Source organism: Coregonus clupeaformis, chromosome 38 (assembly GCF_020615455.1).
Source record: "Coregonus clupeaformis isolate EN_2021a chromosome 38, ASM2061545v1, whole genome shotgun sequence".
In the NCBI taxonomy this organism is placed as follows: domain Eukaryota; kingdom Metazoa; phylum Chordata; class Actinopteri; order Salmoniformes; family Salmonidae; genus Coregonus; species Coregonus clupeaformis.
In genome coordinates, this window is record NC_059229.1 from 158598 (window position 1) to 178920 (window position 20323).

The 20323-nt window shown below is 46.0% G+C and overlaps 1 protein-coding gene across 1 annotated transcript; it reads left to right on the plus strand.

Annotated features, from left to right (window-relative positions):
- Positions 1-69: 69 nt before the first annotated feature.
- On the plus strand, positions 70-20269 carry man2b1 (mannosidase, alpha, class 2B, member 1). Its single transcript, XM_045211683.1, has 23 exons — positions 70-184; positions 3820-3922; positions 5229-5402; positions 5799-5992; positions 6699-6831; positions 7631-7776; positions 8101-8300; positions 10286-10406; positions 10845-10923; positions 11192-11301; positions 13189-13296; positions 13391-13507; positions 13672-13860; positions 14097-14194; positions 16185-16305; positions 16650-16768; positions 16965-17066; positions 17244-17331; positions 17600-17680; positions 18188-18412; positions 18693-18842; positions 19158-19260; positions 19468-20269. Exons 1-23 carry the CDS (start codon positions 74-76, stop codon positions 19647-19649), a joined length of 3054 nt encoding a protein of 1017 aa, XP_045067618.1. The 5' UTR covers positions 70-73; the 3' UTR covers positions 19650-20269.
- Positions 20270-20323: the final 54 nt, after the last annotated feature.

A 20323-nucleotide genomic window follows, 5' to 3' on the forward strand; every position in this document is an offset into this window, starting at 1 on the left:
GTCTGGGAGGGAAGTCACATGATATAAACGATACATAAATAAATGTCACATGACTCGTGGCTATTTTTCCAAGATGGCGACTCTGGTGTATACACAGTTTGTGTTCCTCCTGTTATTTCAAAGCAGCGTTTGGGGCTTTCCCGTCCGTCAAACACCCCAAGAAAGTCCTACATGTGGATACAAGGTACGTTTATAGTTCCAATCCCTATTGTGGTGAATAATAACGCAGCTGACCGTGATAGAAAAAGCGAAAAGAAACACTGAAACCTTGTTTTGGTATAGCAGCTTTGATTAACTTCTTCATGTTTTCCTGGTTTAGCCGATCAAATACTTCCATTTCAAACACTTTCATTTTCGTGTAGAGAACACAGTAGCAGACGTTGTATTCCTGGCACAACATATTTTTACTTCCACGTGAAACGTGAATGCAATCTACAAATCCCATTCTAGCTAGTCAGTCTTTCACTAATTTACATTTACATTTAAGTCATTTAGCAGACGCTCTTATCCAGAGCGACTTACAAATTGGTGCATTCACCCTATAGCCAGTGGGTTAACCACGGGGGGGTAGAAGGATTACTTCATCCTATCCCAGGTATTCCTTAAAGAGGTGGGGTTTCAAATGTCTCCGGAAGGTGGTGAGTGACTCCGCTGTCCTGGCGTCGTGAGGGAGCTTGTTCCACCATTGGGGTGCCAGAGCAGCGAACAGTTTTGACTGGGCTGAGCGGGAACTATGCTTCCGCAGAGGAAGGGGAGCCAGCAGGCCAGAGGTGGATGAACGCAATGCCCTCGTTTGGGTGTAGGGACTGATCAGAGCCTGAAGGTACGGAGGTGCCGTTCCCCTCACTGCTCCATAGGCAAGCACCATGGTCTTGTAACAGATGCGAGCTTCAACTGGAAGCCAGTGGAGTGTGCGGAGGAGGGGGGTGACGTGAGAGAACTTGGGAAGGTTGAACACCAGACGGGCTGAGGCATTCTGGATGAGTTGTAGGGGTTTAATGGCACAGGCAGGGAGCCCAGCCAACAGCGAGTTGCAGTAATCCAGACGGGAGATGACAAGTGCCTGGATTAGGACCTGTGCCGCTTCCTGTGTAAGGCAGGGTCGTACTCTCCGAATGTTGTAGAGCATGAACCTGCAGGATCGGGTCACCGCCTTGATGTTAGCGGAGAACGACAGGGTGTTGTCCAGGGTCACGCCAAGGCTCTTCGCACTCTGGGAGGAGGACACAACGGAGTTGTCAACCGTGATGGCGAGATCATGGAACGGGCAGTCCTTCCCCGGGAGGAAGAGCAGCTCCGTCTTGCCAGGGTTCAGCTTGAGGTGGTGATCCGTCATCCATACTGATATGTCGGCCAGACATGCAGAGATGCGATTCGCCACCTGGTTATCAGAAGGGGGAAAGGAGAAGATTAGTTGTGTATCGTCAGCGTAGCAATGATAGGAGAGGCCATGTGAGGATATGACAGAGCCAAGTGACTTGGTGTATAGGGAGAAAAGGAGAGGGCCTAGAACTGAGCCCTGGGGGACACCAGTGGTGAGAGCACGTGGTGCGGAGACAGCTTCTCGCCACGCCACTTGGTAGGAGCGACCGGTCAGGTAGGACGCAATCCAGGAGTGAGCCGCGCCGGAGATGCCCAGCTCGGAGAGGGTGGAGAGGAGGATCTGATGGTTCACAGTATCAAAGGCAGCAGACAGGTCTAGAAGGACAAGAGCAGAGGAGAGAGAGTTAGCTTTAGCAGTGCGGAGAGCCTCCGTGACACAGAGAAGAGCAGTCTCAGTTGAATGACCAGTCCTGAAACCTGACTGGTTTGGATCAAGAAGGTCATTCTGAGAGAGATAGCAAGAGAGTTGGCTAAAGATGGCACGCTCAATAGTTTTGGAAAGAAAAGAAAGAAGGGATACTGGTCTGTAGTTGTTGACATCAGTGGGATCGAGTGTTGGTTTTTTGAGAAGGGGTGCAACTCTCGCTCTCTTGAAGACGGAAGGGACATGGCCAGCAGTCAAGGATGAGTTGATCAGCGAGGTGAGGTAGGGGAGAAGGTCACCGGAGATGGTCTGGAGAAGAGAGGAGGGGATGGGGTCAAGCGGGCAGGTTGTTGGGCGGCCTGCAGTCACTAGTCGCAAGATTTTATCTGGAGAGAGAGGGGAGAAAGAAGTCAAAGCATAGGGTAGGGCAGTGTGAGCAGGACCAGCAGTGTCATTAGACTTAACAAACGAGGATCGGATGTCGTCAACCTTCTTTTCAAAGTGGTTGACGAAGTCATCCACAGAGAGGGGGAGGGGGGGGATTCAGCAGTGAGGAGAATGTGGCAAAGAGCTTCCTAGGGTTAGAGGCAGATGCTTGGAATTTAGAGTGGTAGAAAGTGGCCTTAGCAGCAGAAACAGATGAAGAAAATGTAGAGAGGAGGGAGGAAAAGATGCCAGGTCGGCAGGGAGTTTAGTTTTCTTCCATTTCCGCTCCGCTGCCCGGAGCTCTGTTCTGTGAGCTCGCAATGAGTCATCAAGCCACGGAGCTGGAGGGGAGGACCGAGCCGGCCGGGAGGATAGGGGACACAGAGAGTCAAAGGATGCAGAAAGGGAGGAGAGGAGGGTTGAGGAGGCAGAGTCAGGAGATTGGAGGGAGAAGGATTGAGCAGAGGGAAGAGATGATAGGATGGAAGAGGAGAGAGTAGTGGGAGAGAGAGAGAGCGAAGGTTGCGGCGGCACGTTACCATCTGTGTAGGGGCAGAGTGAGTAGTGTTGGAGGAGAGCGAGAGAGAAAAGGATACAAAGTAGTGGTCGGAGACATGGAGGGGAGTTGCAGTGAGATTAGTAGAAGAGCAACATCTAGTAAAGATGAAGTCAAGCGTATTGCCTGCCTTGTGAGTAGGGGGGGACGGTGAGAGGGTGAGGTCAAAAGAGGAGAGGAGTGGAAAGAAGGAGGCAGAGAGAAATGAGTCAAATGTAGACGTAGGGAGGTTGAAATCCCCCAAAACTGTGAAGGGTGAGCCATCCTCAGGAAAGGAACTTATCAAGGCGTCAAGCTCATTGATGAACTCTCCAAGGGAACCTGGAGGGCGATAGATGACAAGGATATTAAGCTTAAATGGGCTAGTGACTGTGACAGCGTGGAATTCAAATGAGGGGAAAAATTGAGAATGACCACTTGGGAGAGATGAGGATTCCTGTGCCACCACCTCTCTGACCAGATGCTCTCGGGGTATGCGAGAACACATGGTCAGACGAGGAGAGAGCAGTAGGAGTAGCAGTGTTTTCAGTGGTAATCCATGTTTCCGTCAGCGCCAGGAAGTCGAGGGACTGGAGGGTAGCATAGGCTGGGATGAAGTCAGCCTTGTTGGCGGCAGAACGGCAGTTCCAGAGGCTGCCTGAGACCTGGAACTCCAGGTGTGTGGTGCGTGCAGGGACCACCAGGTTAGAGAGGCAGCAGCCACGCGGTGTGAGGCGTTTGTGTAGCCTGTGCGGAGAGGAGAGAACAGGGATAGGCAGAGGCATAGTTGACAGGCTGCAGCAGATGGCTACAATAATGCAGAGGAGATCGGAATGAAATGAACTAAACATCTGGGAAAGGAGAGAGCAGGCCTCCCTCACCAAAAAAAAATATAACTCTCCCAACTTCCACCTCAGAAACTATAATTGTTTCACTGAACCACCCGAATAAAACTCTCCCAACTTCCACTTTAGAAATTAGAATTGTCATTGGTGGTTGAATAAAAATTTTTATAGCTAAGTAGCCTCTGACATGCCTCTCTCCTTCCCATAAACATAGCCCACCAGCTAAAATCACTAATCATTGTGTGTCTGTGTGCTACACATCCAAGTCATGTCATGCGACCAAGCCTGGGATGTTGAACGTCCACCTGGTCCCCCACACCCACGACGACGTCGGCTGGCTCAAGACCGTGGACCAATACTTTTATGGAGGTCTGTATCTCTCTCTCTCACACACAGTCTTGTTTTACTAACCTTGTGGGGTTACGCAATTGATTCCCATTCAAAATCCTATTTTCCCTAACCCCAAAACCTACCTCCTAACCTTTAACCTTAATTCGAACCCTAAACCCCCTAGAAATAGCCTTTTTCCTCCAGATCCAGTCCCCCCCCATCAGATCCAGTCCCCCCCATCAGATCCAGTCCCCCCCATCAGATCCAGTCTCCCCTATCAGATCCAGCCCCCCCCTATCAGATCCAGCCCCCCCCCTATCAGATCCAGTCCCCCCCTATCAGATCCAGTCCCCCCACTATCAGATCCAGTTTCCTCCTATCAGATCCAGTCCCCCCCTATCAGATCCAGTTTCCCCTATCAGATCCAGTTTCCCCCATCAGATCCAGTCCCCCCATCAGATCCAGTCCCCCCCCATCAGATCCAGTCCCCCATATCAGATCCAGTCCCCCCCCTATCAGATCCAGTCTCCCCTATCAGATCCAGTCCCCCCTATCAGATCCAGTCCCCCTATCAGATCCAGCCCCCCCCTATCAGATCCAGCCCCCTATCAGATCCAGTCCCCCCACTATCAGATCCAGTTTCCTCCTATCAGATCCAGTTTCCTCCTATCAGATCCAGTCCCCCCCTATCAGATCCAGTTTCCCCTATCAGATCCAGTCCCCCATCAGATCCAGTCCCCCCATCAGATCCAGTCCCCCCATCAGATCCAGTCCCCCCATCAGATCCAGTCCCCCCCCATCAGATCCAGTCCCCCCCTATCAGATCCAGCCCCCCCCCCTATCAGATCCAGTTTCCTCCTATCAGATCCAGTTTCCCCTGGCACAACTGTGGTTTTCTAACAAACTTCTCATAAGTGAAATGAATCATCTATCATGTGGCTCACATCTACACACACAAACACACTCATAAACAGGGATGGCATAGGTCAAGGTGGTAGAGTTAACCCATTGTTAAAAACATAGTCGTTAGGCTTTTATTATATTTTATTATAGGCATACATAACACCTACAATAACCTAGAATCACATGGTTTTACAGTTCAAACCTCATGACTGTGTGTGTGTAGATGTGAACCGCATGATAGATGTTGTATCACGTGTCCATATGTGTTATCACATGTTAGTGTGGTCTCTATCATTTCTGTGTGTGTGTCTATCTAACCTTGCTCTGTGTGTGTGTGTGTGTGAGATTGTGCACGACTGCATGTGTTGTTTAACCTGTGTGTGTATATAACCATGCTGTGTGTGTCTATCTAACCTGTGTATATAACCTGTCTGTCTTCCAGACCGTAATGACATCCAGCACGCGGGTGTGCAGTACATTCTGGACTCTGTGGTGGACCAACTGCTGAAGAACCCTGACCGACGCTTCATCTACGTAGAGACAGCCTTCTTCTACCGCTGGTGGAAACGACAGACTGATGACATGCAGAACACTGTCAAACAGCTAGTCAATGAGGGTGAGGCCAGAGGGGTTATAAAGCCTTTATAAACATGTTATGAAGTAGTTATAAAGCAGTAGAGTCCGCCTTCTAACACTGGTGGAGGAGCCAGTCAGACAGCATGCAGAGTACTGTCAAACAGCTCGTTAATGAGAGAAGGGATGTAGGCGTTAGAGAGGTGTAATAACAGTGTTATAAAGCAGTCATACAGATGTAATAAAGCATCATCTCTCCCCTGAGTGTGACGGCTCTTGGTGGTGTTATTGAACAGATGGAAATTGCAATTCAGAGGTTATAAACAGTTGTAACCCCTTTAACCTGTGATTAGGTAATATATTACTTTAAATAATTAGTTTATTTATAATTAGTTTTCATCACTTTTGTCTGGCTCTCCCTCCCCCTCCCTCCTCTCAGGGCGGTTGGAGTTTGTGAACGGGGGCTGGTGCATGAGTGACGAGGCAACCACCCACTACAGTGCGGTCGTAGACCAGATGACCATGGGCCTGCGGTTCCTCAACGACACGTTCGGACACTGCGGTCGCCCCCGCGTCGCCTGGCACATCGACCCCTTCGGACACGCCCGCGAGCACGCCTCCATGTTTGCACAGGTAAGGGTCGTATTCATTAGTGCACACAGTAATGTTTCTTATTGGACAAATACAGGTAGGTCCCTCCCTGTTTTGGCCAGTTTGGTTCCTAGTGAGTACAACCCACAATCTCCTGTCTCTCTCTACCTCACAATATCCTGTCTGTCAGCCTTTCTCTGTCTATTCTTGCCCAGGAAAATCTATTCGACTCCTTTTTCCATCATGTCTTAGTCCATTGTATGAATAGATAGAGAGATAGTCTTGGATGGTTGTACTATCGTCTGTTGAAAGGTTGTCAGTGTCATAAGGTTCTTGTGAGATCCCAAGTTGGGAATAAAGTGGGGATAGCATTTTATACTCTAATGTTTTCCTAGTCAAAAAGAACACTTGAGACAGCATGAGTTTCCCTTGTCTTTCCATTCAGTTCAAAGGTCATTTGTTATGTCAGAGGGACGATTGGAGTCCTTACTGTGTTTGTTGTATTGAATGGGCGGCAGGTAGCCTAGCAGTTAGTGTTGAGCGTTGGTCCAGTAACCGAAAGCTTGATAGTTCGAATACCCGAGCCGATTAGGTAATATTTCTTGAAGGCACTTAACCCTAATTTGCTCCAGGTGGCGCCATACTACTATGGGTGACCCTGTAAAACAGCACATTTCACTGCACCTATCCGGTGTATTTGACAATAAAAACATCTTATTTTTTAGTGTGTGTATTCTCTCTGTTCCAGATGGGTTATGACGGCTTCTTCTTTGGTCGTCTGGACTACCAGGATCGTAGCAGGAGGATGGCAGCCAGGGAACAGGAGATGTTGTGGAGGGCCAGCGAGAGCCTCACCCCCCCCATGGCTGACCTCTTCACTGGTACTGACCTTTGACCTTCAACCTCTAGCAATATGGCAACAGCTTCACGTAGTCGTTCCATTAGATATTTTCTGTCATATGCTTACACCCTAATCAGTTTTTGCAATAGACCCGGGTTATCAATATTACTATCAATATTACTTTCCCTTTCGGCACTAACATTTACATTTTAGTCATTTAGCAGACGCTCTTATCCAGAGCGACTTACAGTTAGTGAGTGCATACATTTTCAGACTGGCCCCTCGTGGGAAACGAACCCACAACCCTGGCGTTGCAAGCGCCATGCTCTACCAACTGAGCTACAGGGGACTGTCCTCTCTCCCCACTTTCAAGTGTAGTCTATAGTCTAACCCCCTCTCCCCGGTCAATGTTTAGATGGGATACAGTTGATGTCAAATTGACGTCAAAAGTTGATTTTTTTAAGCATTTTAGTGAACCCTAAACCCTTTTCCTAACATTAACCTCATTCTCCTAACCTGCTACATTAATTCTCCTAACCTGCCGTGGAAGTTCTCCTAACCTGCTACGAAAAGTCAATTTTGACAAAAGCTGTACCTCCTAGACAAAACCCCTCTCCCCTCATCAATACTGACCTCACCTTCAACCCCTGATCTCTGAACTCTAGCCACTGCTGTAGCCTAACCCAGCCCGCTCTCCCCTGGGTATCGTCCCTAACAGGTACGACCTTCCCGACGGCTTCTGTTGGGACCAGTCATGTGATCAATACTGACCTGACCTCCCACCTTTGAACCCTGACCCCTAGCACCCCTGTAGCCTAACCCAGCCCCCTCTCCTCCAGGTATCCTCCCTAACGGGTACAACCCTCCGGAGGGCTTCTGTTGGGACCAGTCATGTGACGATCCACCAATCAGAGACGACCCTGATCTGGAGGACTATAATGTTGACGATGTGGTGACCAGGTTCCTCAGCATTGCACACACACAGGTTAGAGATGACACACACACACACACACACAGGTTAGAGATGACACACACACACACACAGGTTAGAGATGACACACACACAGGTTAGAGATGACACACACACACACACAGGTTAGAGATGACACACACACACAGGTTAGAGATGACACACACACACACACAGGTTAGAGATGACACACACAGGTTAGAGATGACACACACACAGGTTAGAGATGACACACACACACACACACACAGGTTAGAGATGAGACACACACAGGTTGGTCACACACACAGGTTAGTCATAATAACACATACACTCTCTCTCTCCTCTCCCCTGCTCCAGGCATTGGTGTATAAAACCAACCACATCATAATGACCATGGGGTCAGACTTCCAGTATGAGAACGCCAACCTGTGGTATAAGAACCTGGACAAGCTCATCCACTACGTCAACCAGCAGCAGAGTAACGGCTCTAAAGTCAACGTTCTGTACTCTACACCCTCCTGTTACCTACAGGAGCTACACAGGACTAACCTCACATGGTACTATACCACTATACTAAACTATACGATGATATTATAATACTAAACTACACGATTCTATTATAATACTATACAATTCTATTATACTATACTAAACTATACGATGATATTATAATACTAAACTATACGATGCTATTATAATACTATACGATTATATTATAATAAAATAATAATAATACTATACTAAACGATGCTATTATAATACTATACTAAACTATACAATGCTATTATGATACTATACTAAACTATATGATTACATTCTAATACTATACTAAACGATTATATTATTATACTAAACAACGCTATTATAATACTATACTAAACTATACGATGGTATTATAATACTATACGACTCTATTATAATACTATACTAAACTATACAATGCTATTATAATACTATACTAAACTATACAATTATATTATACCACTATACTAAACTATACGATGGTATTATAATACTATACTAAACTATACGATTCTATTCTAATACTATACTAAACTATACAATGCTATTATGATACTATACTAAACTATACGATTATATTCTAATACTATACTAAACGATGCTATTATAATAATATACTAAACTATATGATTCTATTATAATACAATACTAAACTATACGATGCTATTATAATACTCTACTATACGATGCTATTGTAATACTATACTAAACAATGCTATTATAATATTAAACTAAACTATATGATTCTATTATAATACTATACTAAACTATACAATTATATTATAATACTATACGATGCTATTATAATACTATACTAAACTATACAATACTATTATAATAAACTAAACTATGCTATTATAATACTATACTAAACTATACGATTCTATTATAATACTATACTAAACTACACGATGCTATTATAATACTATACTAAACTATACGATTCTATTATAATACTATACTAAACTAGATGATTCTATTATAATACTATGCTATACGATGCTATTATAATACTATGCTATACGATGCTATTATAATACTATACGATGCTATTATAATACTATACTAAACTATACGATGCTATTATAATACTATACTAAACTATACAATTCTATTATAATACTATACTAAACTATACGATGCTATTATAATACTATACTAAACTATACGATTCTATTATAATACTATACTAAACTACACTATACGACTCCCGAGTGGCACAGCATAAGGCACTGCATCGCAGTGCTAGCTGTGCCACTAGAGATCCTGGTTCGAGTCCAGGCTCTGTCGCAACCAGCCGCGACCGGGAGACCCATGGGCGGCGCACAATTGGTCCAGCGTCGTCCAAGGTAGGGGAGGGTTTGGCCGGCAGGGATGTGGGTTCGTTTCCCACGGGGGGCCAGTATGAATTTTTTTTATAATTATAAAAAATTATAAAAAATAAACATGTATGCATTCACTAACTGTAAGTCGCTCTGGATAAGAGTGTCTGCTAAATGACGTAAATGTAATAATACTAAATTAAACTGTATGTCTAGCTCCCTCACGACGCCAGAACAGCGGAGTCACTGACCACCTTCCGGAGACACTTGAAACCCTACCTCTTTAAGGAATACCTGGGATTGTATAAAAGGAATCCCCCCCAAAAAAAAGATATATGTATATAAAACAAATGAAAATTAAAAATATACTCTAAAAATTAAAAAATTAGAAAAATATTAAAAATAATAATTGTAAAGTGGTTGTCCCACTGGCTATCATGTACCAATTTGTAAGTGGCTCTGGATAAGAGCGTCTGCTAAATGACGTAAATGTAGCTAGCTAGTCAGAGTAACAGCTCTAAAGTCAACGTTCTCTACTCTACACTCTCCTGTCACCTACAGGAACTACACAGGGCTAACCTCACATGGTTGGAGATAGTTAGAATACTGGAAATATGTAATTAAATTAAGTACAGTTAATTTACATTTTCTCTCTTTCTCCTCTCACCTCCCTCCATTTTCTCTTATCCCCCCGTCAGGCCTCTAAAGGGAGATGATTTCTTCCCCTATGCTGACTCAGCTCATGACTTCTGGACAGGATACTTCACCAGCCGTCCAGCCCTCAAACGCTATGAGAGGATCAGCAACAGCTACCTGCAGGTACAAGACTCAAACCTTAGACAATGGCTTTGTCTGAAAAGCATACAAGCTGTCAAATCTTTGGCCGTGTTTGAGAGCATCAAAACCGTGATGTATCATGGATAGATTGTGACTGACTGACTGATCTACAAGTAATATTGAGTAGTTATTTATGATGTACGGTGATTTGTAGATCAGTCAGTCTCGACTTGCCTTCCTGTCCTCCTGATTCGTCAGTTCCTTGCCTCCCGCTAAAACCAAATTGGAGGAGGAGGTCGAAGGGGAGGGACTTGGAGCCTCTTCTCCAATGAGCTTTCAGAGGGAGGTGAGGAATCAAGGATGGGAGGAATCATGGATTTGACAGCTTGTACACTTTTCATGCAAAGCCACTATCAATCAAACACATGTTTGAAGACTTTTCGTCAATACATCCTTCCTCTCCTCCCTCTTGTTTCATAGACGTGTAATCAGCTGGAGGTCCTTGGTGGTCCCATCTCAAGGAAAGGTCCCTTTGGAGCTGGAGACAGTGAGACCATGAGTAAGTGGCTAGTGTACACACTCATCACATTCAAGTGCACTACTTCATCACTACATGAGTTGACTACGCCTATTGGCAGTCGGACACTCTGTTTCAATGTCCATACTAGCATGCTTCTTAGAATGAAGCAATGTATTTAGATATGCATTCTAAGTAGTATGCTAATGTAGATATTAGGGGGGATGTGTTTATAAAATGTATTAATAAGCTTGAAGCTGATTAGAGGACAGCGGGGTTGACAGGGAGAGTTTTGGGTTGTGATTGGTAGAGAAGGCCATGGCAGTGGCTCAGCATCACGATGCCGTATCCGGGACGGAGAAGCAACACGTTGCCAACGATTACGCTAGGAGACTGGCCAATGGCTGGGCACACTGCCAGGTACCTACCGTGTGTGTGTGTGCGTGTTCTTTCAATTGATCCATGCAGTCTCTCTTGTTAGATGAACTGTACAGTGGGGAAAAAAAGTATTTAGTCAGCCACCAATTGTGCAAGTTCTCCCACTTAAAAAGATGAGAGAGGCCTGTAATTTTCATCATAGGTACACGTCAACTATGACAGGCAAAATGAGAATTTTTTTCTCCAGAAAATCACATTGTAGGATTTTTAATGAATTTATTTGCAAATTATGGTGGAAAATAAGTATTTGGTCAATAACAAAAGTTTCTCAATACTTTGTTATATACCCTTTGTTGGCAATGACACAGGTCAAACGTTTTCTGTAAGTCTTCACAAGGTTTTCACACACTGTTGCTGGTATTTTGGCCCATTCCTCCATGCAGATCTCCTCTAGAGCAGTGATGTTTTGGGGCTGTCGCTGGGCAACACGGACTTTCAACTCCCTCCAAAGATTTTCTATGGGGTTGAGATCTGGAGACTGGCTAGGCCACTCCAGGACCTTGAAATGCTTCTTACGAAGCCACTCCTTCGTTGCCCGGGCGGTGTGTTTGGGATCATTGTCATGCTGAAAGACCCAGCCACGTTTCATCTTCAATGCCCTTGCTGATGGAAGGAGGTTTTCACTCAAAATCTCACGATACATGGCCCCATTCATTCTTTCTTTTACACGGATCAGTCGTCCTGGTCCCTTTGCAGAAAAACAGCCCCAAAGCATGATGTTTCCACCCCCATGCTTCACAGTAGGTATGGTGTTCTTTGTATGCAACTCAGCATTCTTTGTCCTCCAAACACGACGAGTTGAGTTTTTACCAAAAAAGTTCAATTTTGGTTTCATCTGACCATATGACATTCTCCCAATCCTCTTCTGCACTCTAGCAAACTTCAGACGGGCCTGGACATGTACTGGCTTAAGCAGGGGGACACGTCTGGCACTGCAGGATTTGAGTCCCTGGCGGCGTAGTGTGTTACTGATGGTAGGCTTTGTTACTTTGGTCCCAGCTCTCTGCAGGTTATTCACTAGGTCCCCCCGTGTGGTTCTGGGATTTTTGCTCACCGTTCTTGTGATCATTTTGACCCCACGGGGTGAGATCTTGCGTGGAGCCCCAGATCGAGGGAGATTATCAGTGGTCTTGTATGTCTTCCATTTCCTAATAATTGCTCCCACAGTTGATTTCTTCAAACCAAGCTGCTTACCTATTGCAGATTCAGTCTTCCCAGCCTGGTGCAGGTCTACAATTTTGTTTCTGGTGTCCTTTGACAGCTCTTTGGTCTTGGCCATAGTGGAGTTTGGAATGTGACTGTTTGAGGTTGTGGACAGGTGTCTTTTATACTGATAACAAGTTCAAACAGGTGCCATTAATACAGGTAACGAGTGGAGGACAGAGGAGCCTCTTAAAGAAGAAGTTACAGGTCTGTGAGAGCCAGAAATCTTGCTTGTTTGTAGGTGACCAAATACTTATTTTCCACCATAATTTGCCATAAAGGATAAAAATCCTACAATGTGATTTTCTGGAATTTTTTTTCTCAATTTGTCTGTCATAGTTGACGTGTACCTATGATGAAAGTTACAGGCCTCTCTCATCTTTCTAAGTGGGAGAACTTGCACAATTGGTGGCTGACTAAATACTTTTTTCCCCCACTGTATATGATTGACTCTCTCCCCTCTCTCTCCCTCTTCTCTCTCCCTCCCCCTCTCTCTCTCCCCTCTTCTCCCTCCCCCTCTCTCTCTCCCCTCTTCTCCCTCCCCCTCTCTCCCTCCCCCCCCTCTCCCTCTCCCCCCTCTCTCTCTCATCCCCTCTGTCCCCCCCCCTCTCTCTCTCATCCCCTCTGTCTCCCCCTCTCCTCTCACTCTCTCCCCCTCTCTCCCAGGTGTTGGTCAGTAACACTCTATCCTCTCTGAGTGGATCATCTGCTCCTCGTGTTTACTGTGAACACCTCAACATCAGTGTGTGTCCCCTCACAGAGACCAGCAAGAAGGTAACACACACACAGGCACACACACACTCACAATTCCTCTTTGGTTCCGTGAAGTTAAATTCCCCTCCTCTCTTTTTCCATGTTTCTCTGTCAGTTCTCCGTGAATGTGTACAACCCTCTGGCTCGTCCAGTCAGTTGGCCAGTGAGACTGCCAGTCAACGGGACGGCCTACAGTATCTCAGACGCTAACGGCAAGGCTGTGGACAGTCAGGTGTGTGTGTCTGTCTGTGTGTTTTGATAATGATTTACCTAAACGATTGTCATATGTAGTTGTTCAATAACCCTTGTTATGACAGTTATGTATTGTGTGTGTGTGTGCGTTTGTGTACGACTCGTGTGTGTGTGTGCGTTCCATAACTATCCCCACCCCCTCAGGTGGTCCCAGTGTCCCAGGCCACAGCGGCAGTGCGAAGGGGCAGGGGGTACGCTGTCAACGAGCTGTTGTTCCAGGTTCAGGCCCCTCCGCTGGGCTACAGCACCTACTCTGTCTCCCTGCTTCAGAACGGGGCTCCATCTCCACAGGCCTCTCCACTTCCCAGGGCTCCCAAGGCTGTACAGAACAAGGTCTGGGTCTTATGGCCGTACAAAGACTTACTTTATACTATGAAAGCGAATATATTATGTATCGATATTATGTCATCAATGGAGACGCATATTTCAAAATGTATAATATGTCTCCATGATGATGACATAATATCAATGTATAAAGTCAGTTGGAAACTTTTTGGAAAAGTATTGTATCTAGGTTGTTTTTAGATTTGGATGTCACCTGTTCTGTCACTTTGATGTGCCTCCTCTAGTTCCTCAGGGTGACCTTTGACCCAGAGACAGGTCTCCTCAGCAGCCTCAGTAACCTGGAGACACAACAGACTGTCAAACTGTCACAGAACTTCTACTGGTCAGTACTACTTACTCTCTCTCTACCTCTCCATTTCTCTCTAACCTTCCATCTATATATATATATATATATATATAATATAATATAATAATAATACACTGCTCAAAAAAATAAAGGGAACACTAAAATAACACATCCTAGATCTGAATGAATGAAATAATCTTATTAAATACTTTTTTCTTTACATAGTTGAATGTGCTGACAACAAAATCACACAAAAATTATCAATGGAAATCAAATTTATCAACCCATGGAGGTCTGGATTTGGAGTCACCCTCAAAATTAAAGTGGAAAACCACACTACAGGCTGATCCAACTTTGATGTAATGTCCTTAAAACAAGTGAAAATGAGGCTCAGTATGTGTGTGGCCTCCACGTGCCTGTATGACCTCCCTACAATGCCTGGGCATGCTCCTGATGAGGCCAACTCTTGGACAGTCTGTGGTGCAACGTGGCGTTGGTGGATGGAGCGAGACATGATGTCCCAGATGTGCTCAATTGGATTCAGGTCTGGGGAACGGACTGGCCAGTCCATAGCATCAATGCCTTTCTCTTGCAGGAACTGCTGACACACTCCAGCCACATGAGGTCTAGCATTGTCTTGCATTAGGAGGAACCCAGGGCCAACCGCACCAGCATATGGTCTCACAAGGGGTCTGAGGATCTCATCTCGGTACCTAATGGCAGTCAGGCTGCCTCTGGCGAGCACATGGAGGGCTGTGCGGCCCCCCCAAAGAAATGCCACCCCACACCATGACTGACTCACCGCCAAACCGGTCATGCTGGAGGATGTTGCAGGCAGCAGAACGTTCTCCACAGCGTCTCCAGACTCTGTCACGTCTGTCACGTGCTCAGTGTGAACCTGCTTTCATCTGTGAAGAGCACAGGGCGCCAGTGGCGAATTTGCCAATCTTGGTGTTCTCTGGCAAATGCCAAACGTCCTGCACGGTGTTGGGTTGTAAGCAAAACCCCCACCTGTGGACGTCGGGCCCTCATACCACCCTCATGGAGTCTGTTTGAGCAGACACGTGCACATTTGTGGCCTGCTGGAGGTCATTTTGCAGGGCTCTGGCAGTGCTCCTCCTGCTCCTCCTTGCACAAAGGCGGAGGTAGCGGTCCTGCTGCTGGGTTGTTGCCCTCCTACGGCCTCCTGCACGTCTCCTGATGTACTGGCCTGTCTCCTGGTAGAGCCTCCATGCTCTGGACACTACGCTGACAGACACAGCAAACCTTCTTGCCACAGCTCGCATTGATGTGCCATCCTGAATGAGCTGCACTACCTGAGCCACTTGTGTGGGTTGTAGACTCCGTCTCATGCTACCACTAGAGTGAAAGCACCGCCAGCATTCAAAAGTGACCAAAACATCAGCCAGGAAGCGAGAAGTGGTCTGTGGTCACCACCTGCAAAACCAGTCCTTTATTGGGGGTGTCTTGCTAATTGCCTATAATTTCCACCTGTTGTCTATTCCATTTGCACAACAGCATGTGACATTTATTGTCAATCAGTGTTGCTTCCTAAGTGGACAGTTTGATTTCACAGAAGTGTGATTGACTTGGAGTTACATTGTGTTGTTTAAGTGTTCCCTTTATTTTTTTGAGTAGTGTATAATATGCCATTTAGCAGACGCTTTTATCCAAAGCGACTTACAGTCATGCGTGCATATTTTTTATTTTTTTGTATGGGTGGTCCCGGGGATCGAACCCACTACCTTGGCGTTACAAGCGCCGTGCTCTACCAGCTGAGCTACAGAGGATCTCTCTCTACCCTTCCGTTTCTCTCTAGCCTTCATCTCTCTCTCCCCTTCCTATTCTCTCTACCTCTCCATTTCTCTCTACCATTCCATATTCCTTTCTCTCCCCATCCTATTATTTTCTGTCATCTTTGTATGCTAGCATTGTTACATTGAGGGCTTTTCTGTCATCTTTGTATGCTAGCATTGTTACATTGAGGGCTTTTCTGTCACATTTGCTCTGTGTATATATTCTGTAGGTACAATGCCAGTGATGGTAAAAACTCAGAGAGTATTCAGATGTCAGGGGCCTACATCTTCAGACCTAACACCTCTACCCCCTTCATCATCAGCAAGACGGCTAAGATAGAAACACTACAGGTACCTACTGCATTATATTGCTACAGTCAACAGGCACATTTTTCATGTAGTGTATTTACTTCCATATGTTTCAATATAATTCAATATGCAGAAGACCCACTACTAAACATTCAAGAGATTCATTCCAGTCATCTCACTATTTATTTTCTCTGCCTTAACCCCCTTCTCTTCTCTTATTCTTCTTGCATCTCCATCCCCCTCTCCATGTCTCCCTACCCCCTCTCTCCATGTCTCCCTACCCCCTCTCTCCATGTCTCCCTACCCCCTCTCTCCATGTCTCCCTACCCCCTCTCTCCATGTCTCCCTACCCCCTCTCTCCATGTCTCCCTCCCCCTCTCCATCAGAACTCCGTGGTGCAGGAGGTGAGACAGTGGTTTAGTCCCTGGGTCTCTCAGGTGGTCCGTCTGTACACAGACAGCAGGGCTCTGGAACTGGAGTGGACTGTGGGCCCTGTGCCTATAGGGTGAGTGAAGGGCTCAGAGCCACACAGTGCCTGGTCACAAATAATGCACTGGAAGGAGAATGGCGTGTCATTGAGGTAGCCTGTGAATGTCTGGCAGTAGGAGTGAGTCTTTAAAAGGACTGTAAACTGACTAGAAACCATTCCTGTACCATAGATTATAGTGTTCTCTCTCTCTCTGCACCCCCCTCCCTGTCAGTGATGACCTGGGTAAAGAGGTGATAAGTCGTCTAGACAGCAGCATCAACTCCTCTGGTGTCTTCTACACTGACTCTAATGGCAGAGAGATGCTGCAGAGACGGTGAGGAACCTGTGTGTGTGCGCATGTGAGAGACGGAGCGAGAAACAGTGTGTGCGTTTCACAAATCTACGCATCTGTATAATCTGTTCATTATGGAGTACCGTATTCCAGTTGTGTGGGTTCAGACACATACAGTATACACCCTAATGCATTGTACTGTATATCTGTATCTGACAGGAAAGACTACCGTCCCACATGGAACCTGAGACAGTCTGAGCCAATCGCTGGAAACTACTATCCAATCAACTCTAGAGCTTACATTAAGGTGTGTCACCTTGGTCATACACCTCTGTCTGCCACTCTTTCTTCCCTCTCTCTTTCTCTCTCTTATGATCATGCACTTTCTTTTCCTCTTTTCACTTACTCTCTCTTTCAGTTGCAATTCCTTTTTCTGTGTTAGCCTTCTGGTTCTAAACTCTCCGGCTCCCCCTGCTGTTCTCTTCTTCACTCTGTTTTACAAAGTCGTGAAGTTTACGTGATATTATCTGACAAACAATAGTCAATCATGACTTACACTGTGTGTGTGTATACAGGATGACAAGGACCAGCTGACTGTAGTGACCGACCGCTCTCAGGGAGGAGGCAGCATCCAGGATGGATCACTGGAGATCATGGTAACATATACTCTCACTACTCTCATTTTTCATGTGGTAGCATTTTGGCATCAGACATCATCTGTGTTTATGTTTACGTCTCATCTCTTTCCCCCGGCTCCACACCCTGTCTATCACTGTCATATCTTACAGTCTCCTCTCACCCCCAGCTCCACACCCTGTCTATCACTGTCATATCTTAGTCTCCTCTCACCCCCAGCTCCACACCCTGTCTATCACTGTCATATCTTACAGTCTCCTCTCACCCCCAGCTCCACACCCTGTCTATCACTGTCATATCTTACAGTCTCCTCTCACCCCCAGCTCCACACCCTGTCTATCACTGTCATATCTTACACTCTCCTCTCACCCCCAGCTCCACACCCTGTCTATCACTGTCATATCTTAGTCTCCTCTCACCCCCAGCTCCACACCCTGTCTATCACTGTCATATCTTAGTCTCCTCTCATCCCCAGCTCCACACCCTGTCTATCACTGTCATATCTTACACTCTCCTCTCACCCCCAGCTCCACCGTAGGTTGCTGTACGATGACGTCCGGGGTGTAGGTGAGCCCCTCAACGAGACGTCTGACATTTACCCAGAAGGCCTGGTGGTCCGTGGTCGCCTCCTCCTCTCCCTCAGCCCCCCTGCCACGGCCGCTGACACACACCGCCCCCTAGCACAGGAAGTGGTACTGCAGCCTCTCATCACGTTCACCGACGGAGAGCTGCACCCTAATACCAGACTGGAGGTGAGAAATGGGCTCTATCTCCTATCTGCATCTCCTTGCCTCTTTCTCAACCGTATTGGAGGAGAAGGTCCAAGGTCCCTCCCCTCAGGCCTTCTTCTCCAATGGATTTTGAGAGGGTGAGGAGTGGATGCAAGGAATCTAGGAAAGAAGGAGGGAGAGAGTGAAGGATGAGGCTGATTGAGGCACAGTTATCAGCTCTGCAGATGAAATAAGAGTGTCACTTTGGACTATTGAAATTAACCAATCTTTTTTAACTCGCTCTCTCCCCCCCCCACCTCAGTTCTCTGGGCTACAGGCAGTGCTGCCCCCTGCTGTTCACCTGTTGACAGTGTCTCAGTGGGACCAGGACTCAGTGCTGCTCAGACTGGAGCATCAGTACCAAGCCTCAGAGAGCAAGGAACATTCCCAGCCTGTTTCTGTTAATCTGCAGGTTAGTGATATGTAATACTGTATACACACATTGCTGCTCAGACTGGAGCATCAGTATCGGGCTATGGAGCGCAAGATTAACTCACTGTCAACCTACAGGTTCTTAACACCCACACGTATGCATACGACCCATAAACAAAGTGAACCCTTTTAATAATATCACACATTCCTCAGTCTCAACATGTAACAACTGTTATTCACAAGTAAATTAATTTCAAACCACTTTGAAAACATGAAATAAAATGCAATGGTCCATTCTCTACTCTCTGATGTCAGTACCACACACAGTCACTCACACACACTTCTCTCTCTGTAGAAGCTGTTCTCCACTCTGGACGTGCTGGGTGTGTCTGAGATGAACCTGTCAGCCAATCAGTGGAAGGATGAGATGACTCGTCTGGACTGGAAGGCGGAGTCAGGTACACTTATTAGTACTCCAGGGCTGCATCACACAGGTCTAACAAATTCCTTCAGCTCTCTGCTTAGTCAGCCCTCCAGGACGAGTGAAGACCTTTGACATGCTTTATTGTAGCAGTAACAATTCCTTTGTTAGTCCATTGTGGAAGTTGGCTTTTTGCTGTGTTCATTGCACAGAACTTGATGCCTGTTGTCTCCATTTGCCTCAGGTGAGAAACCCCTGCCGAAGAGAGAGGGAGACCCCTCTATGTGGGAGGTGAACCTCAAGCCCATGGAGATACGCACCTTCCTGCTCCGCGTCAGGCAGAGAGTCAATCACCAACCTCCGTTCCAGAACGAGCCAATTACCAATCAGCACTGCAGTATCAATCAACCAATCCCTGTGGCTTAGCAATTGTGACCTCACTGCCTTGATTGGATGTAAATAATTTGGGGTCTGAGTACCTCTGTCCACACGAAGATTAATTAAATGAACAGGATTTGTCATAATTCAGTTGACATGAGTGGGTTTGAAATAAGCTCCTGTAAGCTAGGTCTTATAGGAGAGCTTATTTGCTGAAGCTGCCTGAACAATTCCTTTATATTGTATTTAAACTCCATTTTACAGTGCCAATACCACAACCTTTCTGGTCTTCCAAAGCCATTTCATAACTACTTATCAACATGTTAGTGACAAACTATTCACACAGTATACACCTGTTACCCATATTTTTGTTGATATTTCCTGATACACATACTGGTGCACATTTTCTACAGGACGAAGTGATTATTATTCTGTGGGATTTGTATTTCTCTCGAATGTGCCTTTCGTAATTGAATGCATTTTTTTAAATTAGTGGTTTAGGCTGCATTTACACAGGCAGCCCAATTATGGGCAAAATATCCAATCTGATTGGTCATAAGACCAATTAGTGGCAAGAGCCGAATTGAACTGCCTGTGTAAACACAGCTTTTGTGTTGAATCTGAGTGATCAATGTGCAGCTGATATTAAAAACCCAGGTTCTTTCTCAGTGTGTATTCATTACCCATTCTTCCACAATATTATATTCATATATATAATATAC